General features: G+C 36.2%; 3 protein-coding genes across 4 annotated transcripts; 2 read left to right on the top strand and 1 right to left on the bottom strand.

Moving 5' to 3' along the window:
* Nucleotides 1-2078: 2078 nt before the first annotated feature.
* On the top strand, nucleotides 2079-12632 carry LOC106157573 (interleukin-17 receptor A-like). 2 transcript variants are annotated; one of them, XM_013533267.3, is made up of 12 exons: nucleotides 2079-2466; nucleotides 2746-2782; nucleotides 3853-3996; nucleotides 5098-5225; nucleotides 6316-6463; nucleotides 6729-6925; nucleotides 8317-8370; nucleotides 8602-8725; nucleotides 9120-9308; nucleotides 9637-9726; nucleotides 10038-10305; nucleotides 10758-12632. In XM_013533267.3, exons 1-12 carry the CDS (start codon nucleotides 2371-2373, stop codon nucleotides 11806-11808), a joined length of 2526 nt encoding a protein of 841 aa, XP_013388721.2. In that variant the 5' UTR covers nucleotides 2079-2370; the 3' UTR covers nucleotides 11809-12632. The 2 variants fall into 2 exon arrangements, with proteins under 2 accessions (XP_013388721.2, XP_086861897.1); XM_087005771.1 differs by lacking the exons at nucleotides 2079-2466; nucleotides 2746-2782 and adding an exon at nucleotides 3071-3214.
* A 4803-nt stretch (nucleotides 12633-17435) lies between these two features.
* Nucleotides 17436-23581, bottom strand: LOC106157569 (retinol dehydrogenase 12). The gene is made up of 8 exons (XM_013533263.3): nucleotides 23401-23581; nucleotides 22432-22550; nucleotides 22035-22190; nucleotides 20465-20569; nucleotides 20198-20300; nucleotides 19896-20005; nucleotides 19238-19445; nucleotides 17436-18936 (listed from the first exon to the last, which is right to left on the bottom strand). The coding sequence occupies exons 1-8, from the start codon at nucleotides 23490-23492 to the stop codon at nucleotides 18795-18797; spliced, it is 1035 nt and encodes a 344-aa protein (XP_013388717.2). The 5' UTR covers nucleotides 23493-23581; the 3' UTR covers nucleotides 17436-18794.
* An 823-nt stretch (nucleotides 23582-24404) lies between these two features.
* LOC106157572 (uncharacterized) lies at nucleotides 24405-27184 on the top strand. The gene is made up of 5 exons (XM_087004084.1): nucleotides 24405-25123; nucleotides 25315-25376; nucleotides 25689-26026; nucleotides 26266-26408; nucleotides 26663-27184. Exons 1-5 carry the CDS (start codon nucleotides 25078-25080, stop codon nucleotides 26779-26781), a joined length of 708 nt encoding a protein of 235 aa, XP_086860210.1. The 5' UTR covers nucleotides 24405-25077; the 3' UTR covers nucleotides 26782-27184.
* The last annotated feature ends 129 nt before the right edge of the window (nucleotides 27185-27313 follow it).

Raw genomic sequence — 27313 nt, 5'->3', positions numbered from 1 at the left:
GCTCAATGCAGCTGTGGACTATGAGATAAGAATTTCGTCCTGGAATCCGGGCGGACAGTATTCGTAAGGTCAGACACACACTCAAATTTCAAAAACATGTTAAAAGTGGGTGAAACTTAAATTTTTTCTCGTATGCACGTAAATTATGAATAAAAGAGATTCAAATAGCCTTTAGTTAAATGATACCGTCTGCATGTTTTGTGATGATTGAAAACAGCATGCTATGACACAAGTAAAGATCCCGATATATTTGCAATTGCTTTTATTAAAACATCAGGGCCGTAGCCTCCGGGGGGGCAGGGGGGGCAGCTGCCCCCCCTGGGATTTGAGGTGCAAAAAAAAAAAAATAATAATAATAAATAAATAAATAATAATCGCAAAGGTGAAAAAAAATAATTGCAAAGTTGGTATCAATTCTGTGAGAAAATGCACTCATGGCCACTAGACAATCATTCAACAATCTGTTAACAAAGGTGTACTGTTTTTAGCCAACTCAGTATATGCCAAAAAGCTCACCCTCCCTTAGGGAGCTATCCTTAGGGGAGCTATACTTATGGCAAAATGAACCCACAATTTCTGACTTCTGATTGAGCAATTAAACAGTTAAAATGCACCAGAATGCAGTATTATACATACAGTTTTTAAAAATTTTCCACACCGTGGGAGGGGGACACAACCTCCCCCCTCGGGGGCTTCGACCCCTCGTGTCCACTACTGCCCCCCCTGGCATTTTGCTCAGGCTACGGCCCTGAACATTGTGTTATTGAAAATATCAACTATTTCCATCATTTCAAATTTATAAAAAGAACTAGCATAATTTCTCATTAAGCGTTCGCCAATTTTTAAAATTCAGTTTTACGGGTTGTTACGGGTTGTGTGCGGACACGCTTATGAGCGTCCCTGGGCTACTTTCTGTGTGATCCTTGCTAACAGTTAGGCCTATTTTTAATAATGGTTGTGAGTCTGCTGTACTGCAACATACATGTGTGTATATATAATGTAGATGGATTTTGTTCTATTAAGATTTCTGTGCTGATACATTAAACTGAAACCACTTGATCTGGTTTGTGTCAGCTCTTTGATCCAGGTTCCAATTATTTCTATTTATTGATCGTTCCGTTTATTTTTCAATTTTTCCCCCTCAATTAACCTTAATGCAACACCACACGTTTATACCCATTATCCTATCAGTATAGCAACTTGTCGAAAAAACCCTGTCAGGGATCAGACTTTGAAGGGATCAGACTTTGAAGTTTAATGAGGCCTGCATTATACTTGGGATCGAAACAAAACATGCCTGTATTTTTTAGATTTCCATGTCGATACCGTTATCTGACGCTTTCAGCATACGAATTTACATTCTTTGTTTTAAAAATACAGGAAAAATTGCCAAACATGCTGGGCTTGAATGGCAAGTTAATTGTTTTCACATCTGTCTTAAACCAAACTCCAAGCCGTTGAAAATCGGTCTTTTAACACAGTATTTAGGCTAAAAGAAAGTGTACACTGTCAACGTTTCAAGCAGTACGTATGTCGGTGGGTAAACAAAAACAAAGAAAAAACAGAAATGTCTTCAATGCTGCTTTTTAAAATAACAAGCCAACTAACTAAATAGATCTTGCATCAACTAATACCCCTTGAGAGGAGCTTAAAAACATATTATTTTAGTTAATTTTATTTATTGATTATCTTAATTCTAGTCAGTTTTATTTCTATGTGAAAATTAGACTGCTTTCATCTGGATTCTTAATATATTTTTCCTATTTTTATATACATTTATCTTGGCAATTGTGTTCATAAGTACTTGTTTACATGTAAAGTCTACTTTTTACTAACAAGGATTGACGTGGGGACAGCTTGAGCTTTATGCTGCAGACAGACAGCACGGCGAGCTCTGGTGGATGCCTTAATTATGTACCACATTGGAACTAAGAGGATACAGTCTTCTTTACATTTTAAATTAATTTTAGACTATGTATATATATATATATATATATATATATATATATATATATATATTCGATTTTTATTTATATAACAAACCCACGACCTTCACTGCCAGAATAAACTTATCAGCTGCGTTAAATTTGTCTCCAACACCGGGGGTGCCGTTCAATGACCTGTTTTTAGATCCGGCAGTAGTTTACTGTAAAGGCATGAAGTAGGTCATAGGGCAAGAGATGTGTTTTCCAAAACGACCTAGTTTTGAAGTTTGCGTTTCGGAGAACAGAGAGAGAAAGCAGCTCTCTGGGAAATGAACAGTACACGGTATCTGAAGAGAAAAGCTTCTGATATGAGTTAGGTGTGGTAGATTACAAGACAAGTGTAGCTGTGGGATATTACTGTGAGACAGCCCTAGAAGAACACTACATGATGTGGTGTCAGCACTCTATGTTACCCACGGTTCTGGTTGTTTTGAAGATCAACAACATCTTTGCGATATCCTGTTTTGAGAGCACTAACCAGGTTAGTTTTGCTTGATCTTAGGACAATTCTTTTTTTCCATTCTTTCAAACTTGTATGGATAGCAATATATGTCAGTCGCAACCTGTTGATATTTTTCAATATTTTAGAATGCCAGAGTTACATGGATTGCGTTAGTATATATTAATTCATCAAACTATTTTCTACTACTACTGTCTACAACTTTTCCTTTCGATTTGGCCGTTTACGATATTACTGTTCAGATTATGAAAATTGGAGAACGATTGTATTTTTCCTAAACATGTCCATTATTTCTTCCAGAGCTTCAGTCACCTCAATTGTTCGGTAGAAGAATCAGGTACTGTATTGCCCCAATCTGTTCAGTTAACAGACACGTAGTGATTGGTATGCATAATTAATGTGATTGTTACCAGGAACCAGCATCTCCATAAAGACAATTGGTAAATGTAAAAAATTCATGTCATTAAAAAAATGAACATCACGTATGAACCTAGAACGTCATGCATGTAGTTTGTAACCTGCTGTACTAACTACAAAATGAATTTAAGATACAGAAACTCGCTGCATGTTACTGTTTTCTAAAGCAAGTCATCCCTTTTTTAAAGGAAAAGCATTAATGATTAAAAATTAGCAAAAATCTTAAATAAAGTTTTCCACCACCAGTCAAAACTTGCTTTCTTGGTGGTTTGACATGAGGGCTAACCGCATTGACTTTACCAAAACAATATCGACCGTCACCAGATACACAAGTATTTTATTGACATTTTAGGTGGGTGTTTTAAGTTGCTTTGTGTGTTGTGGTGATTAATTGTATCCGCTTACATGATTCTAGATAACACCAAAGCAACGCGTGTATTCAAGATAACAGAAGTTTGTTCGTTTTCTATTTGTCACGATATCAATTTTGACACATGTCCAACAGTAAGTGGTCAAATGTATTTTCAATATCCGGGGTCTGATTTTTTTGTGTAAAATCACCGCAACTGAAATAAGTATTGATATTTGAAAATAACCAAGGCACAACACTCTTGCGAGGCAATGTCGATGACTTTATGAAAATCCATGACAAAATAATGGCCAAAAATCACGGAGAGCCACATTTGTTAGAGAGATGTTACTGTGTCTGGACTAAAAAGAAAAAAAAAACTTCTCCCATTCAGCATTTGAGCTATTTTTCAGACAATAGGCTAAATAATTTGTAAGTAAATAATTAGCTATTCACTTATAATATATATGTGTGTGTGTGTGTGTGTGTGTCACCTTATTTGAATACCTGCTAGCCTCAAACCTGTATGCAAAGATTAGTAGGGATTAGTGCTTTTGTAAATCTGTGCTAACAGATGGAGTCGCCTCATATCAATATAATAATATAATAACTTCTCATTCGTCTTTTTTTTTTTAAATAAGACACCTGCCAAAAGCAGTGGATTAAACCAGGGGCTGATATGAACCCAGGTTCTCCCACCAGACTCGGCGTGGCACTGATGTTCCGAAACTACAAAAACAAGAGTTATCCGGGACTGGGTATTACGTGGCAGACAGCAGACGACGGTAAGATTCGCCCATATATGGCATAATATAATACGCAAGCAGCCCAAAGTTTGTTCAAGTAGGCAACCAATATGAAAACGGCTAATAAAATTCATCAATGACACTTGGTATAGATCGTGCTCTGTTAAGAAAATAACAAACTTTGGTCCTATGCAATTTAACTAAAAATTTGGCATCTGACGCCAGGCCATTTTTTTACAACTGCTGTTCGGAACTATTGTATACGGGCTGTGCACAGTTTCAGTTTTGGGGAACCCCTTCAAACCACGTGACTTGTTTCAGCAGACAGGCAAGACAAGAAAGGTTCCGTAACGAGTGTTAATTACATAGGGGCATAGCCATCTCCCATTTAGCTCTTGCAGAGCGGGTAAAATGTAATCTGCACGCCTGATGATTATTTGCTTACATCTGGCCAAAAGTTATAGGGTAGCGCCAGAGAAAATGTCCACGTAATAAAAACTGTGGCCCTGGTAGTGGTACTTTTCACTGCAGAAACCGTCTTTTCCGCCGGATACGTGTAAATAAGTATTTGTCTCTGTTCCAATAAGTATCTACTACTGCAGTAAGAATTGTTTTTAACTGCGAGATAACTTCTCGACTTGCCGCAGCAAAAAAGACTGTTGTCGCATATGTTACTGAGAGATAATGCGTTCGGTGTCAATATCTGGGTACCATGCACTGTACCATGTTAGAATATCTTTGAAGTTTACCCTTCCTCGCAAGACAACTTTTAATTCATGACTGCTTCTCTGAGTGCCTTCATATGTCGATATTTGACAGAATATTCGTAAATCACCAAATAATTATAAATTGAGGTTATAAATATTATAACAGATAGGTATTATTTATCCATATTGGCAATAACATAAAATATTTTGGGACTGTTCACAATTTTTTGTGGAATTTCTATTAGCGGGAATCCTTCGTTGCAGATTTTGACGGTGTTTTTTTTTTTTGGGGGGGGGGGTTAAAATGATAATCTATATCTCGACTCTATGGCTTCTAATCGGTGAAATAATATGACGTCAATCAATAACAAAAAGACTACCACATTTCTTTCACGAAAGCAATTAATAAAATTCAATAAAATACATTTTTCAGCATCATACCAGTATACCGAAGGGTTTCGAATGCATGCACGATATCTCTCCGGGGAGGCAAATGGATCTTTGTGTAGAATATTTAATATAGAGAAGACTGGTTGGACACAGGAGGACCTAAACAATAAGGTAACTAGTATATAGATGAGTAATTTTAATATCGAGAAGACCGCCTTGATACAGGAGGACCTAAACAATAAGGTTACTAGAAAATATACTCGTAGATTGGTAATTTTAATATAGAGAAGACCGCCTGGATACAGGAGGACCTAAACAATAAGGTTACTAGTATATAGATTGGTAATTTTAATATAGAGAAGACTGGTTGGACACAGGAGGACCTAAACAATAAGGTTACTAGTATATAGATTGGTAACTTTAAGGAAAAAGAGTTGGATACCGAAGTTCGCCTCAACAAGGTAGACTTTAAGTTGTTAAGCACTTTGTACTTGCTTCCTGTCTGATACTTCTATATATCTGCCAAAGCCTAGCTCAGTGGCGGATTTAGGTGGGTGTCAGGGGAGTCCTGAACCCGTACCAAATGGCACCGTTCGCCCCCTAACATATCAAAATGTTTTGGGTCCCTTTGGCGGGCCCCGAACCCCACGCCAATGGCTTCGCATCCGCAGACCCCCCTTCCCCTTCAGATAATCCTGGATTTGCCCCTGCTAGCTTATTTTTTAATATGGGTTTCGTAATATATTGGTCGTCCAGTATATATCTCATTTTATCATTCTATTAATCATAGACAAAATAAGTGGTTTTGGGAATTCACCATCTTAAATCACTCATTAATCTTTTCAAGCATAAGGACATAATATTATCCCTAATTCACAATCTACTGGAGTTATAAGGGATATGAAATAGTTACTCTTTAGCTGTATCTGATGTGGCAAAGTTAGCCGAATCTAGCAACCAGATAGTAACAGAGTACCAGAATGGTGGTTGTAGGATTTTACATTTTTACATTAACTAAAACTATTCCTGATGAGATGAATGGTTAATTTGGAAGCTTACTGCTAACTGCAAGTTTATTAGAGTGATTACTTTCTGATATAGGCCTATACATGTGTGTAGGAATAGGTCATAAACTAATATATGTCACATTTACTCATTTATTTTAATTCTAACGTGTATTTTGCAAACCATAGCACCAACTACCAGAGTTTATGATAAGCACCTTGTCTGCAGGATGAAGCTGGCCTCTTTTAAATTTCAGCCAACCTTCTTCTTCAAAATATATCCACTTCCCGGAGGTGACAATACAGTGTTCGTGGAGATCTGCAGCTTACCTCTGCCCAAGGCCGGCCACACCAGACCATGTGCAGACACTTTTGTTAGCGTACCAAAGCAGTTCTACGGTTCAGGTATAGTTCAGTTGTCATCTTTTTTTACTCTTCACTAGTTTTGCTCGCATTCGTATAAAATAAATGTTATATCAGATTACTACGTTCACTTTAAAAGAAAAGTCTCTCTCTGTTTAATGCGTTTGTGTGTGTGTGTGTGCGTCACTCTCTGTCTGTGTGCATGTATGCGCGCGCGCGCGCGTGTGTGTGTGGGAGAGAGAGAGAGAGAGAGAGAGAGAGAGAGAGAAATTGCAGAGTTCTTATTTTCATATCTCTTGAATTGCAGACCCCAACGTACACGTGGCACCAGCAGAATGGACTACTTTTATCGAATTCCGTAACTATTCCTGTGGTGGTGTAGATGTCAACTTCATCCTGGCCCCAAAAGACTACGGCTTTAAACTTTATGAAGTCACTCTTGTAAACATAGAGAAAACGGAAATCATCAATTCTACGGAGGTGTACACATTAAATGAGAGAGGGGTACGTTGAAAAAAATTTAAGAATTACCAATCAGGCTGTTTATCACTAGGATTGTATACCCTATACCAGGGCGACAGATTGATTTTTCACAGATATTCACAGATATGTCTCTGGGTTTTTCCATTTTCCCCTATATAATCTGCCACCCTGGTAGAGGGTAGGGATTTTACATGGTTCCAGGGTGTTATATTAGTTACTTTTTTAGTTCCAAAGTAAGTGATCAACATCACTAAAACAGTATCTAATAAACAGGCAATTTTACTGAGGTGTTTATCAGTTATTTAATACCACATACTGATCATTTTTACATATAGCGTTAAGCCTAGAATGGTACCACTTTCAGCAAGTAATCAGACAAGAAATGGTAGTCGAACAAACCAGAAAAACGCTTAGCAAATCTGATCATCCATCCTGGGCTCTCAACCTACTTGGGGGAAAAACCAGAAGAGTTAGTTGACTCTTCTGGATTATTGTTAATATATGTCCAACAGAATTTATTAAGATGGAAAACTATACTTGATGGATAACGGTCAGGAATCAGACTAAAAATCTCCTGATCTATTTAGACTTTCCCTCCTTTCTTTCGTTAGAATGTGCGGTCCACGAAAATGTGCCGTCACATATACATGTAATTGCTTTCTGAGTTTCACTCATGGAAGTTAGGACAGTATATTGGTATACTGAGTCTTAGATGGAGGTTGGCAGTAAACAATGAGAAAATGCCGGACAAAAACACATCGGGTCTTTTTTACCCTGAACATTTTTAATATTAAAATATGTTTATGTTGTCATAGGACGAAGCTTGTTCCGTCAGGAACGGAGATGTCGATCATTTAAACAGCGGGCATTGTTTGTGAAACAGGCTTTTACAAGTAGACTTCCTTAGTTAACGTTTAAATGAACACCATCTGGCCCAGATGAGAAAGCGGACCTTAGACCCTATTCCCATAGATTTTAGATCGATCTATCCCTGTGGGGAGTCTCACTAGATTACTGTCAGCTTAGCCGGCTTAAGCGTCTGTCCCGCCTACTAAAAGCTGTAAAGGGGTAATTAACTATGGTGCGCGCTCGGCTGACTGCAATTTAGCGTGAATCCCAGCTTAGCCGGCTTAAACGTCTGTCCCGCCTACTAAAAGCTGTAAGGGGGTAATTAACTATGGTGCGCGCTCGGCTGACTGCAATTTAGCGTGAACCACCAGGGAGTTAGGTCGATCTAAATCTAAATCTCTGGATCGATCTAAATCTCTGGGAATGCACCCTTAGTTGCATGTGATCTACAGCAAACACTTCAGCATGAAGATGTAACAAAAACCAGTGTCTGAAATGTGTAGTCATATTTTAGTTGTTACACATGTACCTAACCAATTGGTATTATTCATTGTATTTTTCAGCCGGTTCACGGTGTTTCGTTCAACGACGTTCCCAATGGGCAGTATTATATATGGGTAATTATTTAGACTATTTACGGAATCAAAGCTGATTTGGGTAATGGTATAGAAAATATTCTAAGAAATCAACACATAAATCCATTTATTCACAATAAAAGATTTTACTGACCAATAGATGAATGGCTTTTTTTTTCATACTTACACCATTTCTCTAATAATATTTGAAATCTCACCGGAGAGACTTTTATAATAGTTTATTAAACTGACCTGTACACATGTCATTCCCAGGTCCAGCCCCGAGACCTGCCGCAAGATAGGCAAGTCAGTGGTCGCTGTGTATGTAAGAATGCATATGAAGTCTGTATGAACAACTGTCTCATCACGGAGACGGTAGTGCCCGTCACAATACAAGGTAACGGTACTATGCATGTTGGTACGGTATTTGGTGCAATGACGTATAGGGTTGGTTGATTAGATGGCGGTGTGATTGGATGTGAGGGATTTAGGATGATGGTGTCCAGATGAAATGTTACCTTTATCAGGAGGGTGATGATAGTTACTCCAGTGATCACATACATGTATGAATTCAGAATAAAGGTACATTCATTTCAAACACTGGATAAGAATGGTAAAAGCTGGTGATGTAAATACGGTTTGTACCTGGTGAAACACAATTAATGGAGTTCGTATAGAAGAAACAACCTGAATATTTCCCCAGTATGACAACTTACTAATCAATAATTTTATTTAACTACTTATTGTTTTTTTATTACTTAAATAGTTATAAATAGTTTAATCCGTTACAGAATGTCCCGGTACGACACCAGTGGAGAAAGGGACTACAACAGTGGGAAGAAGGACTACAACTGTGGGGAGGACTACGCCTGTGGGCAGTAGGCCTTCAGGGGCCGTTATGATTGCTTCCATAATTATCGGACTATCTGGAATACTGTTTGGAATACTAGTTTTGGTTGTCGTCTGCTCAAGAATGAATCGTGAGTGAAATTCAAAACCTGTTTATAAAAGACGAGCACTTTAAACGATACGTTACGCTTTCACTCGTAAATCGTTATGTTAAAAATATTTTTGTGATGCTTAATGAAATTTTGGCTGTTGTAAAACATTAAATTTGTCATTTTTATCAATGACTTGTATACATTGGGAGTACATAAATGCCCCAGCCATACAATATGGATGGCCTGACACCGAAATTTGAAAAGTGCTTACACACTTTCAGTAAGCTGAATGTAACCTCGTCAATTTTCTAATGCAAACAATTGGCGCAAAATGCGACTAAAATTAATTTGTCATTTTTACTTGTAGGCCGACGTATCTTAAAGTTTTCAAGCTGCAACCAAGGCAGTGAAGGACAAGACGGTACTAATAATTCAAGTAGCTTCGAGACTAAAGGACGTGAGTAGGCTTACCTCACTTTTTCTATGAAATGATTATATCAACGGACCAACTGAAATGAAATTACTTTATTTCAGAAGGCACGGGCATGCAGCAAATATGCTTTGTTTTCAGACGCAAGAGAAAAAAATGTACCAAATGATTTCACTATGCTTTAGTAGATGTCCTCAGTCATGAGCATGCCTACTGTATTTTCTTGCCTGACAAAAACAAGAAAATGGACACATCAAGCTTATGATATGTAAGATAATTTGTGTATCGTTTTCATACACGTAACGTTACTGGTCATCCCTCATCCTTGGTATTTTTAGAGACCCTCAAAAACTTTTCTCCAGTCGACGAGGACAATTTGTTGACAAGAAAAAAGAGAGTATTGATCCTTTTCTCCGAGGAGCATCCAAAACATACCAAGGTAGTGCTGAATTTCGCTAACTTTCTGCAAGCCGCGTGCTACTGTGACGTCATTCTGGATTGGTGGTGTCGCCGCGAAATATTCAGCGAGGGAAAGACGGCCTGGTTGTCCAAAAACATCGAGAAAGCGGAATGCGTCCTTGTTGTCAGCTCTGAGGGAGCTTACAGGTATTATTTCCTTTGCGACGAAACACTTTACAGATAACAAAAAAAAAAAAAAAAAAAAAAAGAAAGAAAGTCGACACAAATAATTTGTTAAAGGTGCACTATTTGATATGTTATGTTATCTGTTTAAAAACAGTGCGCTTTCTTTGATTGATATTGAGGTATAGTCTTTTGTCATTTTTAAAAATGTAACTACATGTTGATCGGAAGGCAGTGACAACGACGTTAAACCATTAGGCCTGGACTGCTAACTGGGCTTTATCCTGTTCACAATTTCTAGTTGAGGTGCACTTAAAAATACATCAACCGTCATTAAAATGAACTTTAGAGCCATGATAAAACCTTCAGAAGATTCTTGGCGAAACGGTCGGTGTCTAGTTCCAAACGGGTGAAGCACACGTTTATTTATCATAAAATACCATAATGTGATATTTCATATAATTTTTTTCCTTCAGACGATTCAATGCACACCTCCAGGGAAGGTCTTTTGACTCCTTGGGGAATTCTAGTCCTTTGTCAGACATGTTTATGCACGGTCTTTCCATGCTCCGCCAGCGGTACTTTACAGAGCACAACTACAGCAAATACATCAACGTAAGATTCACCTACACTCCCGTCGCCTTCTCTCTTCCTGACATGCACAACAATGTTGTGCTCATGGACCATATTGACGATTTGTTCTTTCACATCCATGGCATTGAGAAATACGATCACGGTGTAAAACGTACTGCCGAAAGGATAAATCGAGACGACTATTTTACCGACCCTATGGGAAATCCTGAAGGTGTGAACCTCCACAACGCCATACGAGAGGCGACAGATTTTTTCAATGACCACAAAGACTGGTTTAATGATCAAGAGTTTGAATTAAAACCGCCGAGAAGTGTTGAACGTTATTGTCGTCTGGACTCGGGCTTGGCCTCCTTGTCCACTGGAGAGGGCGAAGATTCGCCTGATTTGTCTCTTACCTTGAGTGGCAGTATTGAAGGTGATGACGCTTTTGTCTCAGTACAAGAAGATATGTCTTCATCCAGGAGAAACCCCAAGACTACACCGAACGAGCAATTATCGTGCGATAGGGACCAACGTCCACTGGTTGATTCTGCGGCAAAAACTTACAATACACCAAATTACACCGCTATTAACAATGTGTCATTTCCAGTATCTATACCTTTCCACTCTCCACATGATGGCTGCAACCCGTGCGTTGATAAACAAAAAGCAAGACCACATGTTACCATTCCTTGCCAACATCCCCCGAAACTCATCCCGCCAGATTTATCTCTCACAGCTAACATTTCACCCGATCCACCAATAATGTTCATTCCACCTGTATTTGACGACAATCAGAGTAAGACTTTCAGTCAGATTGCCAATGACATCAATGCCGAGTGTGAAGATGATTTTCTCACCTATGCTGGGACAGATGAAAATGAAATGATTGGAGAAGAAACGAATGATGAAGATTGCATTTCGGTGCAAAGTATTGGTGGTGCAAGTGTTTAATATTTAGAAAAGAAATTTGGATACAAGTGAAAGTGTGACCATCATAAACTGTTTTGGGCGAGACAATTTTATTCAGATATATATATATATATATATATATATATATATATATATATATATAACTCTTTGTGTTAAAATATGTTAAGTGAATGAATGTAATTCTATTCGGTTGAGCGAATAATAATAATAATGATAAATATTCAGTTACTATATACATGTTTGAACAAAATATATATCAGAAATTTAAATACTGACGGAGCTCTTAAAAGTGAGAAAATTAGTAATGACTGCGTAAAACTGAAGTTTAAGATGTGAAAGTAAAATGTATACAGTGTATCAAAAGGTGATTAAAAATTTTTAATTTGGAGTTAAATCTAGAAACAGCTAGATGGTAAAAGCTTTTTAATCACTTCTTACTTCCTTTAAAAGTTTAAAGTCTCTTGTGACTTGGTAAAACATAACAAGCTAAACGCAGGAAGATAAAAGTCACTTTTAATTTGGTTCCCTGGTGGTGTGTTTTGTTGTCCCGTTTTCAAAAGTTGGACTTTATCCTGTTTTGTACATTTTTAATAGTTTTTCCTAGTTCAGAGAGTGCCACGTTTTTTTTTAAATATCATTTTTAATAATAGTCGCAGACAAAAAATGTACGTCAAACTGTCAAAATGAGTAATGTCTTTTTGTTTTAACTACAAGCCGCTCAGGCTGCATTTCGCAGACTTTCACGCAGAGAAGGTTCTGCCTCTACTAGGTGAGAAGAAATCTGCTGTATTACTGCAGTGTATCTGCAACATTGAAATAAACGTAGTGTCATAGTGTTGATTTCATGACCAAATTGTATTTTAAAAACTTGAACATTTAATTAAAATTATATCGATTTTTGGTAAAGATTGTCTCAGTTATAATGATATGTTAATGTATTTTATGCATTGGAAAGCACTGTGACCAAGTTTTAAAGGATGTTTTCAGTTTTAAAAGGATTGAATAACTTTATAGCTTCATCTCTTAGTCAAAGTTAAAACGGTCTCAGTTTAAATATGTTAAAGGTCTCTACTTTCATGTTTTAAGTCAGTTAATTGGCTTCAATATCTCTTGCTATTGGTATCACTGTAACAGTAGGACACATACTGTCACGGCGTAGGGTTTTTACGTCGTTTTTTCACGCGCCATTACGTTACGTCGCGTTCGTTTTGTGAAACAGTGGAAATTTGACCGAAAAATGTCAATATTATCAGCAGAAGTAAATATCTAATACTTCCAGTCAAATGTTATATTAATTGGGTATTTAAGCTTCATACCCATGTAATATTTTATTTTGAAATGTTTGATTTGACCGAGTTTATGTTCACCAAACTCACACGTCGCGGTGACATTTTTCCTTGGCAACATCGTAACTTTCCTTATAATTTGCAAACTAGAGAGTGTGCGGGAAATTCCAGAGCCTGTATAATGTGTTTAAAAACCATAATTGTGTGGCTAAATTTTTATTCAAATCTATCCTTGTAAACAATTGCCTCAGCTGTTTTCGTAGGAAGATAGTGTAAAATTCAGAATTTGACGTCATGCATCGGCCAAGACGAGCCCAACTGAATGTTTGTTTACATTTTCACCTATTTGCACTTTGGCGAATACTTGTGTTAAATATGGTCGGTAATTCTATTTTTATGTTGATATATGTTGCTGTCTGTATAAGGTTTAGTCCTAATCCCATTTTACGATGTTACGACTGATATTTGTACAAAAACAATATCTAAGGAGCTGGTCAAAATTTTCAGTGGTAAATGTGCAAGCTTAAATTGGCTAATATATGTATTTCTAAATGTTATCTGTGTTTTATGTGACATTGATAAGATAAGTGGATTGTTTTCTTCATTTTAATTGGCAGATAAGTATTTTTAATAAGCATATATTTCTTTAAAATCCTTTATTCAACATATACAACATACTGAAACATGTTGAACAATTTTATCTGGCAAGTTATAATAGTAGAAAAAAATAATAAATTAACATGATGATAGTTATAAATACACCTTTAAACCCAAGGCATCATGCTGTTACAATCTACACCATGTGTTGCATTGTCAGTTATATAATTTATAAATGCAATTTTTGATTGTTTTATGCTAAAGAACTTCTCTGTAGGCATTAAAATATTTGATGACATTGTATATAACCAGGGCACTAAATTTGCATTTATTATCAAGTACAACCGGCTGTTTAAAAACACATGGACTTTCTTGTTACAGTGAATACTAATTCTACTATATGAAAGAAAATGAAAAGAAAAATGTCACAAAGCATATTTAAGCTTTATTGTGATCATGTCTCATAATGTTTAAAATTATTATTTAACGATACAGTGCCATTTTCAACATTAATCACAAAATTATAATTTTGCATGTTTTTTACAAAATCATGAATTCTTAGAGAGGACATGATTAATGATTAATGATTAATGTATACTAAACTGCAAAATGTCTGTTTCCCTTCTTTTCTTTTTCATTTTCCATTCCTTTGCTGTCTTTCTCTTTGAATATTATAAGCCAACAATTAAGTGGTAAACCATGGGCTATTGGTTTTCTGCAATTATCAACTTTTATTGAAAAATACAGTGACTATCAAGTCTATGCCTTTAGTTGCTTTAGAACTGTCCAAATACTCAGTAAATATATCTTTCATATCTCTATCAATAGAGGTATAGAAATAAATACATAAACAAAGGTTGCTTAATTGATATCATCATGATAACTTTCACATTATGTAGCTCCCACTTTCCCTGTTACTGAGTACTTGCATGAAACTCTTCATTTTCACCTGCAATGAAAAAATACCACTACAACATAAATTATTAGAGACCATGGTTAAAGATAAACATTTTCATTTACATAAATTGAGAACATGTATCAAAACTTACTACAGAAGACCACAACCGAGCACAACATAGTTAATGGTACCGGGGGTACATAAGGCACCGTTACAACAAAGTTTACTATGAATTACATAATAATGCTTTCCTGGGAACTAACATGATGATGCTCAAAAATTTTCTACTGTAGATTTGCATTGTGGAATGTACTTGAGATATAGCTGTATAACAATTAGAAGTGTATAATTGAAGATTAAACATGTACACCACGTACCCCGTATACTTATCAAATGAATCTTGGCAGGTGCTCGCGCTGGTAAACTGCTTTCGTATCATTATTCAGACTTGCCAAAAATTAAGTAAATCTGTTGACTAAACTGATGTAAATGAGTCGAGGTAGGTCACACAGTGCAGAATGAACAACATCCCCTATTAACAAAACTACATGTATGATACATTGTATCAAGGAGTTATAACTCCTTGATTGTATACTATAACTTACAACTTGGACATATCCGAATGTACTATATACCGTACATGATCTTGAAGTTGGGGGGAAGGCATACAATTTTTTTCGTATAAAGTATAACTTCTGAATTCTGTTGAAAATCTATACCTACCTCATTATAATCTTCATATATGGTTTACATGTGTGGGTCACAAATTTCAGCAAGTTTTGGTGCAATTCGAAACTGGCCGCACAATTCACTCCACCTGTCCACCCTCGTGATAAAATTGCGGGATTTCCAATGAAAATAGGTCAGACAAACTCCCGCAAAACGAGAGGCAAAATTGGTTCTTCGGCATTAAATTTAAGTTGTATTTTTATTATTTCATGCAATCATTGCCCTAATAAACTGAAAACCTTATTTGTGATCACACTGGACTAAAGAAATGCATAATTTGAAGGCCCAATCCGCATGTCACATATGACTTCTGGCACATGATATTTACGAATCAAACCAGTTCAAGGTCAGTAGTCTGCTGCTTAGGAGAAAAGTGTGGATCATAGCACCTTATGTGAAATTTGAGGTTAGTTTGAAACTTTTTAGAGTGAATAAAGGTGTTTATTTGCTTGAAAGACGGCAAAAATGGGTATTTTATTCGATGGTTTTGCGCGGGAGTAAATTTCCGCTGATTTTGACAACTTCCCAGATTTTCGGTCGAGACTGACAAACCAAAGAGTGTGCGGGATTTTCCTTTAAAAATTGAAAACCTTGATACGTTAGCAATCATTTTTCTCAATTTAAGCGAATTTTATATTTGTAAACAAATTTCTCGCATTATAGTCCCTCCCTAGGCATATGGTTTTGCGCGGGAGTAAATTTCCGCTGAGACTGACAAACCGAAGAGTGTGCGGGATTTTCCTTTAAAAATTGAAAACCTTGATACGTTAGCAATCATTTTTCTCAATTTAAGCGAATTTTATATTTGTAAACAAATTTCTCGCATTATAGTCCCTCCCTAGGCATATGCGTTTTTGGTTTTGTAAAAAATTCCGTCCTCTGTATTCAGGACGCGGTGGTAAGAATTCTTGACGGTTTATTGTTAAAACAATGCTCTTTTTCGACAGAAGAACGAATGCTTATTCACTTTCTAAAATATAAAAGTTCAAGCCACGGTAGATTTTTTGCAATACAGATTTACGTGCAACGTACTCATTTTCAATGAGTCGCCATTCTCGAGCTATTTTGTTGCGCGGACGTAGCAAATGGACAATCATGACGTGCCGAAGTACACCGCTTTTCGACAGTATGTGTCCTACTGTGTAATGTATGTATGTACTTGTTCCTGTGTATCAGTATACATAGAGGGAATATTGTCATCAGAGATCAGAGCTCAGCAGAGATTTAGTTTGGTCAGTCAAATCGATAGCTGGATTGCCCGTGCTGTCTTAGGAGACCCCAGATCTCTCAGCCTGAGAAATAAATGCATAGATCAGTCAGTTTATAGTTGATCTCTGAAAAACGTATCATAGCCGTTGTCTTGCTTGCTGGACAAGTAACTTAGCGTTAAGTGGCCCGCAAGTTACAATTCATTAAAATATGATGTATCTCAGAAACTTAAGTGAGCTCAACTGAGTTTTCATATTTTTCACATGGAATCAAAATAAATGGTACGTTATTTACAAATAACCGCCCCTATAAAATGCCTCACAATATAAGTTCCTGAAAAATCTATAATATCTAAAAGTGCAAATAAATTAATTGTTCCACAACTAATAAATTTATGAGTAACCAAAGTTGTCGTATTTCGTTTTATGATAAATCTAGGAACTATTATAGTAAAACGAGGCTAGCATTTATTGTGATTATAGATCCACGGCGGCCCTATATAAACCTTTCTTTATTTGAATAAACAACCATGTAACCACATGCACTATTGTGTGGATGCATTAAAAACCCCTGCTTTCCGTTTAGGTTAAAATGTAATGCACTAGGGAAGGGCGACCCACAAGTTGATAGGTGATATTCTTCAGTCAAAATGAGATGTACATGCATGCCGAGTAGATTATTTCTTAAAGGTTAAATTGCCTTTCGTTATGTTTTGATTATTGAATCAAGAACTTTCCAGTTGCCCATTAAAATAATCAGTTTGGTAAATAATAGGACAGAGGAAACGACTCCTAGGCCCAACTATGCCACGCCCTTTCTTATTATTGGCTAAGTAACAGACCAGACTACTCCAACTCTCCCCCAATCAATTCATGGGAGTACTAGTATTAAATAGAATGTGGGGTGTGGTAATCAACACAATAGGTATATGCATCCTCTGCCATTTATGGATATATTCAAAACAAGCATCCAACTACTTCACATGCTCTAGGTAGGCATCAAACCCAATCCAATTTGATCACAATGCTTAATAGTTTATTCATGTGAAAAATTTACAGAAAAAAAATAAAAAATAGATAAATAAATTAGATCAATGGGTAAATTATTCATAAAGTACCATATTTGCATTAAAAAAAGAGTATACAATTCATTTATGAGTCAATGCACAGTTAATACATTTTTTGTGGACATATACATTACATATATTAATCTATATATCAGTATCAATCATTAAAGTGCCAATGGAAATCTCACTTAAACTGCAACAGAACTTAAATCTAGTTTCCATCATGGTTATTTCATAAAATGTAGTAATAAGTGTAAATGCAAAAATAGAAGTGGTCCTTTAGCACAAATTTTGGAAGACAACACAGTTTAATAACATTTAGCTTTTTCCTGGCGACGGCAATATTTGCAACAAAATGCACTTGTTTAAATGCATTACAAATCAATCTTGACTATAAAATCTTATAACAAAAAGGTTACTTTTTTCTACATTTATCTACCAATTAAACAAACCTCTTCTTTAACATGTATCACAAACATTATCAGCTGTTTTCTATTAACCAACTTCCCAAAATTAAATTAATTTATACTGAATACAAATTTTACTCAATTTCATTAAATATAGGAATGCCGAGGGGGGTGGGGGGTCCAACAAACCCACATTAAGTTGTGAAGATCTGTGAACATCACAGAGATCTTGTTACAAAATCCATTAGTGTAGTATAAATTCTCCATTAAATTTAATTTTCTTTGCAGTACATCAAGTGATTACAGAAATATCATGTGACCCTATGGTTTTCATAGGCATGTAACTGAAAAATTTTTTAACTGAAAAAAAAATGGAGTAGACCATGTGATGTTTCAATATCAAAGGCAAGTTTTTCCACAAATCAGTCAACAGAGCCACATTAAATTGGAAACAGATTCAAATTGTGCCACCCGATTTCTGAATACATACAGAAAGAGGAAGTCAATGGGTCATAATTGTATAACACCTCAGGAAAGATGTCATAAATCATGTATGTGACCAATCATTATGTATGACTGGAGATTGTTTCTATCCTCAGCTTCTAGTCCTTCCGTGCCAGCCCCTCCTTCAATAATTCTGGCCATTTCCTGACAGTTCAGGACTTAGTTCCTCTAAAGGCCTTCACATGCCCATCTTCCTATCTGGCAGTTTTGTGTAGCATCATCATCATCATCATCATCATCATCATCATCTGTTTCTTCACTTTCCATGCCAGCTGTTTAAGAAAGTCCCGCCTATCCATCAATCATCCATGTCAATCTTCATTTTCATCCTCCTCCTTTTCCTCTTTGTCATCTGCTTCTGCAAGCCCAACCCACTTCATGGTCAGTGCCCAAAGACGGTCTGCTGTCTCATCATCCTTGGCAACAGGGTCTTCATCTTTAACCTCACAGTCACTGAAAACATAGCAATATCAGATATTTTATACATTTTCCCAGTCAGCGGCATGCACATAATCTGCACGTTGATAAAGAAATGAGTTAGGAAAAGAAAGTAAGCACACAGACAAATGTAAGCTTTTGGTTTTGCCGAGCTTCCAAAAAAGCTCTTCTTGAAATCTATTTCTCAATTAAATTTCATAATTCATAACATAACACCTAATGGCAAAATTAACTTTAAACGTCCTTTGAGTAGCATTTTCCTTTACATAACATATATCTTTCATTACTGATTCCATTAATACCAAGCACCCCTTACACAAAATATTTTCCAGATACTTTCTCCAGTTCCTCTGCCACTGCCAAGTGGATAACAGTTTGAGCTCCATCCACGGCTGGCTTCATCAGTACAAACACAAAGGGTGCAAAACACAGAGCAACAAAAAAGTTACTTCTGAAAGGCATGTGGCGATGGGCTTGAGTTTTTACAACTCCTGGGTGCAAAGTATTCACCGTTACCCCAGTGCCTGGAAAAGTTATTAAAGACAATGACACAAACATGTTGGGGTCACATACAGAAAAAAAATGTGCTGACTTAATCAACTGCTTCTGAAAATGCATGCTCAACAACTCAACCAAAACACAACTATTTTTTAGTACAATGAGTACAAAAGAAGCTCTTTTAGATAACATAACAGTGCAGGATCAAGATAAAAAGCATTTTCTTGTGAAAACAACTGAATACCCTTTATTTTTCACCATCTCTCTGGATTACAAATGTTGTTGGTTGTGCCAGATTCTAGGCTAAATCCAATCATGTCACCCATTATTTATTTATTTACTTCTTTATTTATTTTGCAAGACAACTCACATTCTCCAACTAAATCAGTTTTTGGTAAATTTTGGTAAAAAGTATCCATAGCAGTTTGTAAATTGCTTTAAAAAATTAAATCAAATTGATTATTTATTTGATTTACCTTCCAATTCCTTGCTTAACTTTCTAGCAAACAACATCAGAGCCAATTTGCTATGGGAGTAGGCTTTACCAGGTGTATACTCCTCCTCTTCAAGGTTTATGTCATTTAACCTGAAAATGAATTATTTAGAATTTGTGAACTCATATATACAAAATACATACAGAAAATCTCTTTTGAAGAAAATTAGATTTGGTGAGACAATCCTGCACAGAATACCTTGAAGTGATTGGGTTGTCCGGTGATGTCAAATGAACTATTTTTGGTATGATATTGAATACTACGAAATAAATCCTAAAACTCACCTCATTGTACCTAACTGATATGCAGTTGCTGAGACACACACTATACGACTAGGAGCAGACGACTTCAAAAGGTCCAACAATAAATGGGTAAGTAAGAAGGTACCTAATAAAAATAAATAATGTAACTACATAACCATTGTAAAAACATACTTTTTACCCGATAACACTTCCCAAGTTGTCAGACTTTTTAAACTGATACTGGAGAATAAATCCCTGTTTTATAAAAAAACTGTAAGTAAAAAGGGCACCGACTAGAATATTACAAACCTAAATAATTAGTTGCCATATGCAGTTCAAATCCATCTTCTGATTTGCTTTTTGGCCACAGCATTATTCCCCCATTGTTCACCAGAATGTGCAACTGGTCTTCCTCTGAAATTGAAAAAAATAAATTAATAAATAACTGTGACACATCCTTAATATAATTATATGGTGGTGGCTAAGATGAAATTTTTTAGCAATTTAAATTTTTGGGGAGCAAACAACACATGCTGCTGCAGATTTACTTTGTTGTTTTTTTTTTAATTTTATACTGATAGTTCATGATTAACAATAGCAAGGTCTACCAAGCTACATTTACAGCCTTCAATTTTTATATGTTCACTATGTCATTATTCTCTTAAGACAAATAAACAATCAATTTGATAAAATGAAAACAAACAATAAATGAATGCCAGCAATTCGATACTGCTTTGACAGAAAAAAAAAAGAGAAATGGCATTTCTTTTTCTTTTTATAAGAAAAAGAAGGGGAGAGCAAAGGGGGTGAAAATGACCTGCAACATGCAAAGGCGAACAAAGACCCATATTTACCAAGTGTTGCACAATTTATGTGACCAGTGCTTACTAGAACCATTGCCTTTTCCTCATTCACCACTGTTCTGTACGTTGTCATGTACCAATGGTTCAGAATATTGAAGTCTATGGTCAAGACCACAGTTCACACAACACTTACATCAGAACAATGCTACATGCTCATCCATCTGTCATCTCTACCACAATGAAATTTACATGCAGCCTATCATCATGATACAAGTACTTAGAACCAAATTAGGGTCTGCCTTTTGTGAAAATGTGCTTGGGTCTGCCTTTTGTGAAAATGTGCATATTCACAATAAAATGTGAAAGAACATTGCTATATGCTTATCCAGCAATATCACCTCTAAATAAATGCGGGGGTGGGGGTGGGTGAGGGTGAGGGGGGGGAGAAGGGGGGTTCTCTCAGTCTCTCCAGCTTCATATACCTATAACTGACATGGTGAGGAGGGGGAGGAGGCAAGTTTCTTAAGAACCCTAGCTCTTTCGCTTTTGCAATGCCAACTGTACTACTACCTGCAGCTATATTCCAGTGCTGAATCAATAGCTGATCAATATGTGGCCTCACAGCCTTATGCACAGACACAGATTTTAAACATGACTAATACCCTGACCAGATTCCAAGGAAATGAGCGGCTTTGATTTACAATGATATCATTAATTTCACTATTGATCACAGGTTAATGTGCTCCTTTCTTCTGTTAATCTTGTCAAAGCAAGAATACTGGTAAATTGACATAATCAATCCAACTGTTAACATAATGGTAATCAAACCCCTTTTTCCATTTTCTATGCCATTACATGTAGTTCTAGTGACTGAGTTAAAGTAAAAATACAGCTTCAATATTTAAGTGAACATATTTTTGTAAACCTGAAGAAAATGCTATCACTATATATAGTAGCATACAAAAGATTACTTATTTCATATTTCATAGTATTGCTTTTATGAACATTTTTCAAATTAGAATCTGTATTTACCACACAGCCGTGTTGTACAAAAACATATAAATATACACACTTACTCTTGTTGAATGCTGCTGCAAAATCCCTCACTGACTTGAATGAAGCCAGGTCTAACTTCATGAAGAAAACATTTTCATTTTTGGACAATTTTCTCACACTGGCTTCAGCAGTTTTTCCTTTTTCTTCATCTCGGCATGCAATATATACCTTAGCGCCTGGAATGTTGATAGCAAAAACTGTTAAAATCAACAGAAAAAAATATTAAAAAAGGCATTACAGTTATCAGAGGAAAATGAAAGCATGTATCTACGTTAGTCTGTAGTACTGACATAACATCTTGAATTATAATTGTGTCATTACAGTGAGACACATCTTTCTACAAAGTTTGACAACAGGTCAAACAAAACATTACTCTTGACAAGTGTGTCAACAAAGAAATCATTTTAGCAAAGTTACCTCTTCTTGCAAGGTCTATGGCAGTCTCTTTTCCAATTCCTGAATTGGCCCCAGTCACAATCACAACCTTCCCCTTTAACCTGGCTCTGCTTACACATTGTCCACCTTTCATATAGCTCCTAATTAAAACACAATTAACAATTAAGTGACACACAGGTGTGAGTTTTTAAGCAGGATGCACATCATAACTAATAGTTCTCTGACAGGCTTTTGTGGCAATGCTGGTTGTGTATCTTAAAGCAGTTTAGATATTTTAGCCTTGAACACAATTTCTCAAATCTGCATTTAACTTCTTTTGTAAATTACATTTTTTATTTCCTAAGGAACATATTATTTTAATAACAGGATATTAGTTATAAAACTGAAAACAGTCCCTCCCTCCCCCTTGATGTGTGTGTGTGTGTGTGTGTGTGTGTGAGAGAGAGAGAGAGAGAGAGAGAGAGAGAGAGAGAGAAAGAGAAAGAGAGAGAGAGAGAGCACAAAATATATGCATTAAGCACTCCTATAATGAATAATGATTGGGATATGTACTGGCTGTGTGAATCGAAGGGGAAAGATGGGGGGGGGGGGGGTTACGGAGGACTTATAAAGCAAAAAAAGGCTATAGGAATTTGAAACCCCTACTAGCAATCACTTTGCCTAAAGTTGGTCTTACTCTGCCACATGTAGCCAAGCTGGTATAGATGATGAACAGCGTAACACCTTGCACTTACAGGTACAAGTACGACACTAATTACACTGAGGCAGTCTCGCCCCACCCAGTCCCAGGATGCGCACTCAAAACACGTGCTTGTTTTAACACTTGATATATTAAAGTCCCATTTCTATTAAACTGACTGAAACACTAAGCACTGTAAATTTTCGTCATGTTTATGCTTGGCAACATCTAGTCCGAAAAAATCTTGTTGTGTTCACTCACGCAGTCACGCTCACAGTCAACAACCATCATCAGGCCCTATCTTCACTTACTTTAATCCATAAACAACACCTACAATAGCTGCAAGAATCCACGGCCACCGGACGGCGAAAATGTCGAATTCTGGAAATTGAAAATCCTGCATGTTCACTCACAGCCAGAGAGTACTGTAACTGTAAAGAAAGCCGGTAATCAGTATAGATCCGGTTGACCCAGTTTTACTGGAAATCCGCTTGCTGGTCTTCGCTAGCACATTTTCATTTCTATTTGCATAAAAAGCACCCTCGCTAAAATGTCAAACGTAAATACATTGCTCAAAAATTAGGGCCTACTAATATTGTACCAATGGGTTCTGTTTGAATGCAGATCTTGGGTTTTTTATCTTTCGACAAAAATTATAAACTTAATCCGTCTTGGCCCGCGGATATAAATATATAAGGCATGAAGGTGCAAATACGCGCATCTTCATCTAACCGTTGGCTATGGTGAAAGTACGCAAAACTTATAATTGCTTTTAACCAAGGAGTTATAACAGAATTTCTGTTATAACTCCTTGCTTTAACTCATCTTTCTCTAAGCATAGAACTAAATAATTTCAAATTAAACTTAGTGATCTGATTTTAGTTTGCCTACAAAATCGGTTTTCAACGCCATAAATCACTTTCAGTTTCACGCAGCTTTCAGTCTTGTGGCGATGAGAACTGAACAAAAAGTCAAAATTTAGTTAACAAATTGAACATTTAGGCCTACATATAATATTTTAACTGCAAAGTTCACTAATGACAATTTCCTCATATCCCCAACCATTTTGAGCCAAAGGAGTTCTTATTATCAGTTCTTAAAATCAGGGGTGTGAGTTAAAGTGTGGACATTCCCATGACATCCAAACGGTTTCTGAAAAATATATCGCACCAATATTCCCCTCTTGAAATTGGAATTTTGAATAACTAATATATAGTTCTAAACCGTACAAAAAAGCACTGTTTGCTCTCCAAAACATGGTTAAGATTTCTTCTTTTTTTTTTTTTTTTTTTGGGGGGGGGGGGGGGGGCGTAGGCTTATGCGAAAATCGCCCTATATGTGATGGACAATGCAAAACCACGATAATGAAATTTCCCAATATTAGCGTCATCAAAAGATATAAAACGTCATAGACCACGATTATGACGTTTTGACCAATCACAGATCGAGCGCACATAGCAACGACACAGTCAGAATTGCGGTTTTTATGATTTAGGTAAGTACCACTGCACATACTTAGTAAGGAAAATCTGCCTGAAAACATTTATACATTTATATATATAAGTTATGTCTTATGCAAGAACAGTTCACGTAAGCACTTTGCAACAAAGGTGGTTTTTAAATTCTGAAAGGTTGTAGGCATACGTGTTAAAAACGTAAAAAAAAAAAAAAAATGAAGGCACGTATTTTGAGATTGATTGAAAAATCCCAATCAAAAACTTTTGTATCATTAGCAAATTCGTGTTTCTCTTTATTGTTGAATTTATTTTATTTCATTTTATTTTATTTTTTCTATTTTTTTTATTTCTGCCCCCCCCCCCCCAAGTAGATTTCCGTGTCAACATTCTTTACCACATCATTTGAGTGTTCTTAGTTCATTTGAGTTTCTGACAAGTGTATTACTTCACCTGCATCCCAAGAAATCAACCCTCGCATAATCAATATTTTTTACATTTTTAGATTCAGTATAAATCACATAAGTGACGAATATGGAATTCGGAGTAGACAGTATTGATAAAGAAAAGTTTGATGATGGTAAGTATATCTCCACTGTTCTTCGATTAAGTTCTATCTAAAAATAACCATACCCTTCTCTATTTTTCCTCTCAATATTTTATCTTCATTCTTTTTCGTTTCTTCGATTTTCATTTTTATTCATTTATATTTCATTAGTTATCTTAATTTCCATTATTCATCTTAAGTTTCATATTCTTTTCATATTCAAGTGAAAAATAATGGAAAAGAGTTATGCCATTATGCCCCGCCTGTCAAATGTCACTACACTGCGGTAAGTACATATGGGCCTACACATTTTTTCCTCCGTTTTCTTTCAATATATTGATTATACTTTTACCGTTTTATTGTTTCGAGACATTTTAATTTTTTTTTGAAAGGGAAAAATATATTTAAAATTCTGAATCCTTACACCGGGATTTACCTCGGAAATTTTAATTAAATTTACTTTTGTTTTGATTGACGAGTGTGAGACGTAGGCCTACAGGTACGTGATGTGAATAGTCCCATCATATGCTATACATAAAATAACATTTCAAAGCATTACTGAATATTTTTCGTTTTCACAAAATTATTGTTTTTGTAGGTGAAAGATATAAAAGATGCCGGATGGACTTGCCCTCTGGACCGACCTAAACATGGCTTCGTACGAACACTGGACTGTGCGTCTGGGACGTCGGGCATGTTTTGGGAAGCCATGATAGGGATGGCAGAGAGGTGGAGAGCGGGAGACATTCCACGGCCAGACATCACGGAGAAGTTCCTTGCTTTTATGAAAATCCCCATCATCACGGAGGAGATAGAAACCAGAGGGGTTGATGAAGATCAACTGATGAAGAAAGAACGACAGGAACTGAAAAAGGATGAGGGATTTGAGGGAGCGAAGAAGAGCGTGGACGAAACGACTACAAAGCCTCCAATTAGGTATATAAACCACTGAAACATTCCCAAGCTTTTTAAAAAGCTGAATCAGGGTACCTGCACGTCCCCCGTCTTTCCTAGTCTCACTTTTTACTTTCATCATCATAAGATGACTCACACTTGACTTTTTTTTAAATTCATTGCGTAGATCTGATGTAACTATACTACCGTAGTTATTGTAAATTTCCCAGAATGTTTTTTTTTCCAATTAGGCGTAAAGTTTCTTTTTATTTAATCTCCAGTGTTCATAACATGACTGGCGTAGACACTTCTGTTAAGAAAGACTTAGAGAGGTTGCGTCAGACCCAGGATGGATGGAGGAGAAGAGTAGAGTACAGAGACATAAAGGCAGTCTGGGAGGAGATTGAAATGCCAGAGGAGAAAGGTGTGTGAACTAAAACGCCTCGACTTCAGTAGCTTTTCTGTAGCAATTTTTTGTCAATCTGTGTAAGAGGTTTCCTTGGCAAAAGAAAAAATGTTACAGATAGAAAGTCATGCTTAAAAAGCTTTTTTTACCGTTTCACAAAATCTTCCATTTTACAATATTATATTTTTATAGGCGCCATAATCTACTAAGATATTAAAATAACTTTTGTTAATTTAAGTATAACAAGCAATGTTTTTTGTTATCTTTTTTAGAGACAGTTCCTGCGCAGACGAGGGAGACCCAATGTTCAAATAAGAAGAACGGGAACTGGCTGAGGCAATTTCTCTCATGGTTGACGAGCTGCGCAAGAGGTAGAAAGAATCAAGACTGAAAAAAAGTGACATATTCAGATTTTGCAGAGGTCACAAATTGTGCAATTAAAAAACTCTTAGAAGTTCAATCTACGGAATGTTTACAGGAATCGACATCGGGATCAATCACATACAAGAAACTTTCCCGTAATTAAAATGGATACTCTTTGTTACTGTTACAAGACTCGCTGAAACGGAGACACGAAAGTACGATGTGCATGCTTATTCCACATTTTACATAAATATGCAACATCGTTGTTTGAATAAATTTACCCATGTTTATGGTGTTATTTTCAAGGGCCTGTTGTATAGTGGCATCATGGTATAAAATTCTTTATACAAGTACAGTACCATCCGTCAGTATTTTATACGTTGTTTGTAAATCTAATAAAATAAATTATTCATTTTTTACAATTGGTATTCTTCCGCTTCTTAAAAAAACAAAATCATGCACCTTACTGTGGTGCACCTGTGTAGCTTGATAAGATTAAAAGACAGTGTGCTCCTACTGGAAGGTGCTGATTTTGATATTAATTAAAATTAAGGTTAAAG

This window comes from Lingula anatina, chromosome 2 (genome assembly GCF_051362555.1).
Source record: "Lingula anatina isolate TDL-2025a chromosome 2, LinAna3.0, whole genome shotgun sequence".
NCBI lineage: Eukaryota > Metazoa > Brachiopoda > Lingulata > Lingulida > Lingulidae > Lingula > Lingula anatina.
Note: the sequence above shows the minus strand (reverse complement) of the source record. Positions and strands in the feature narration are given on the sequence as shown.

Excerpts from the sequence above, each read along its gene's own strand:
- LOC106157573 (XM_013533267.3), top strand. The coding sequence starts at position 2,371 with ATGATGTGGTGTCAGCACTCTATGTTACCCACGGTTCTGGTTGTTTTG. Across the intron at positions 3,997-5,097 it reads GTGGCAGACAGCAGACGACG|CATCATACCAGTATACCGAA; the intron begins GTAAGATTCGCC and ends TACATTTTTCAG. Across the intron at positions 6,464-6,728 it reads AAAGCAGTTCTACGGTTCAG|ACCCCAACGTACACGTGGCA; the intron begins GTATAGTTCAGT and ends CTTGAATTGCAG.
- LOC106157569 (XM_013533263.3), bottom strand. The coding sequence starts at position 23,492 with ATGCAGGATTTTCAATTTCCAGAATTCGACATTTTCGCCGTCCGGTGG. Across the intron at positions 20,301-20,464 it reads TATGGCAACTAATTATTTAG|GTACCTTCTTACTTACCCAT; the intron begins GTTTGTAATATT and ends TATTTTTATTAG. Across the intron at positions 20,006-20,197 it reads TATCAGTTAGGTACAATGAG|GTTAAATGACATAAACCTTG; the intron begins GTGAGTTTTAGG and ends ATTCATTTTCAG.
- LOC106157572 (XM_087004084.1), top strand. The coding sequence starts at position 25,078 with ATGGAATTCGGAGTAGACAGTATTGATAAAGAAAAGTTTGATGATG. Across the intron at positions 26,027-26,265 it reads ACTACAAAGCCTCCAATTAG|TGTTCATAACATGACTGGCG; the intron begins GTATATAAACCA and ends TTTAATCTCCAG. Across the intron at positions 26,409-26,662 it reads TGAAATGCCAGAGGAGAAAG|AGACAGTTCCTGCGCAGACG; the intron begins GTGTGTGAACTA and ends TATCTTTTTTAG.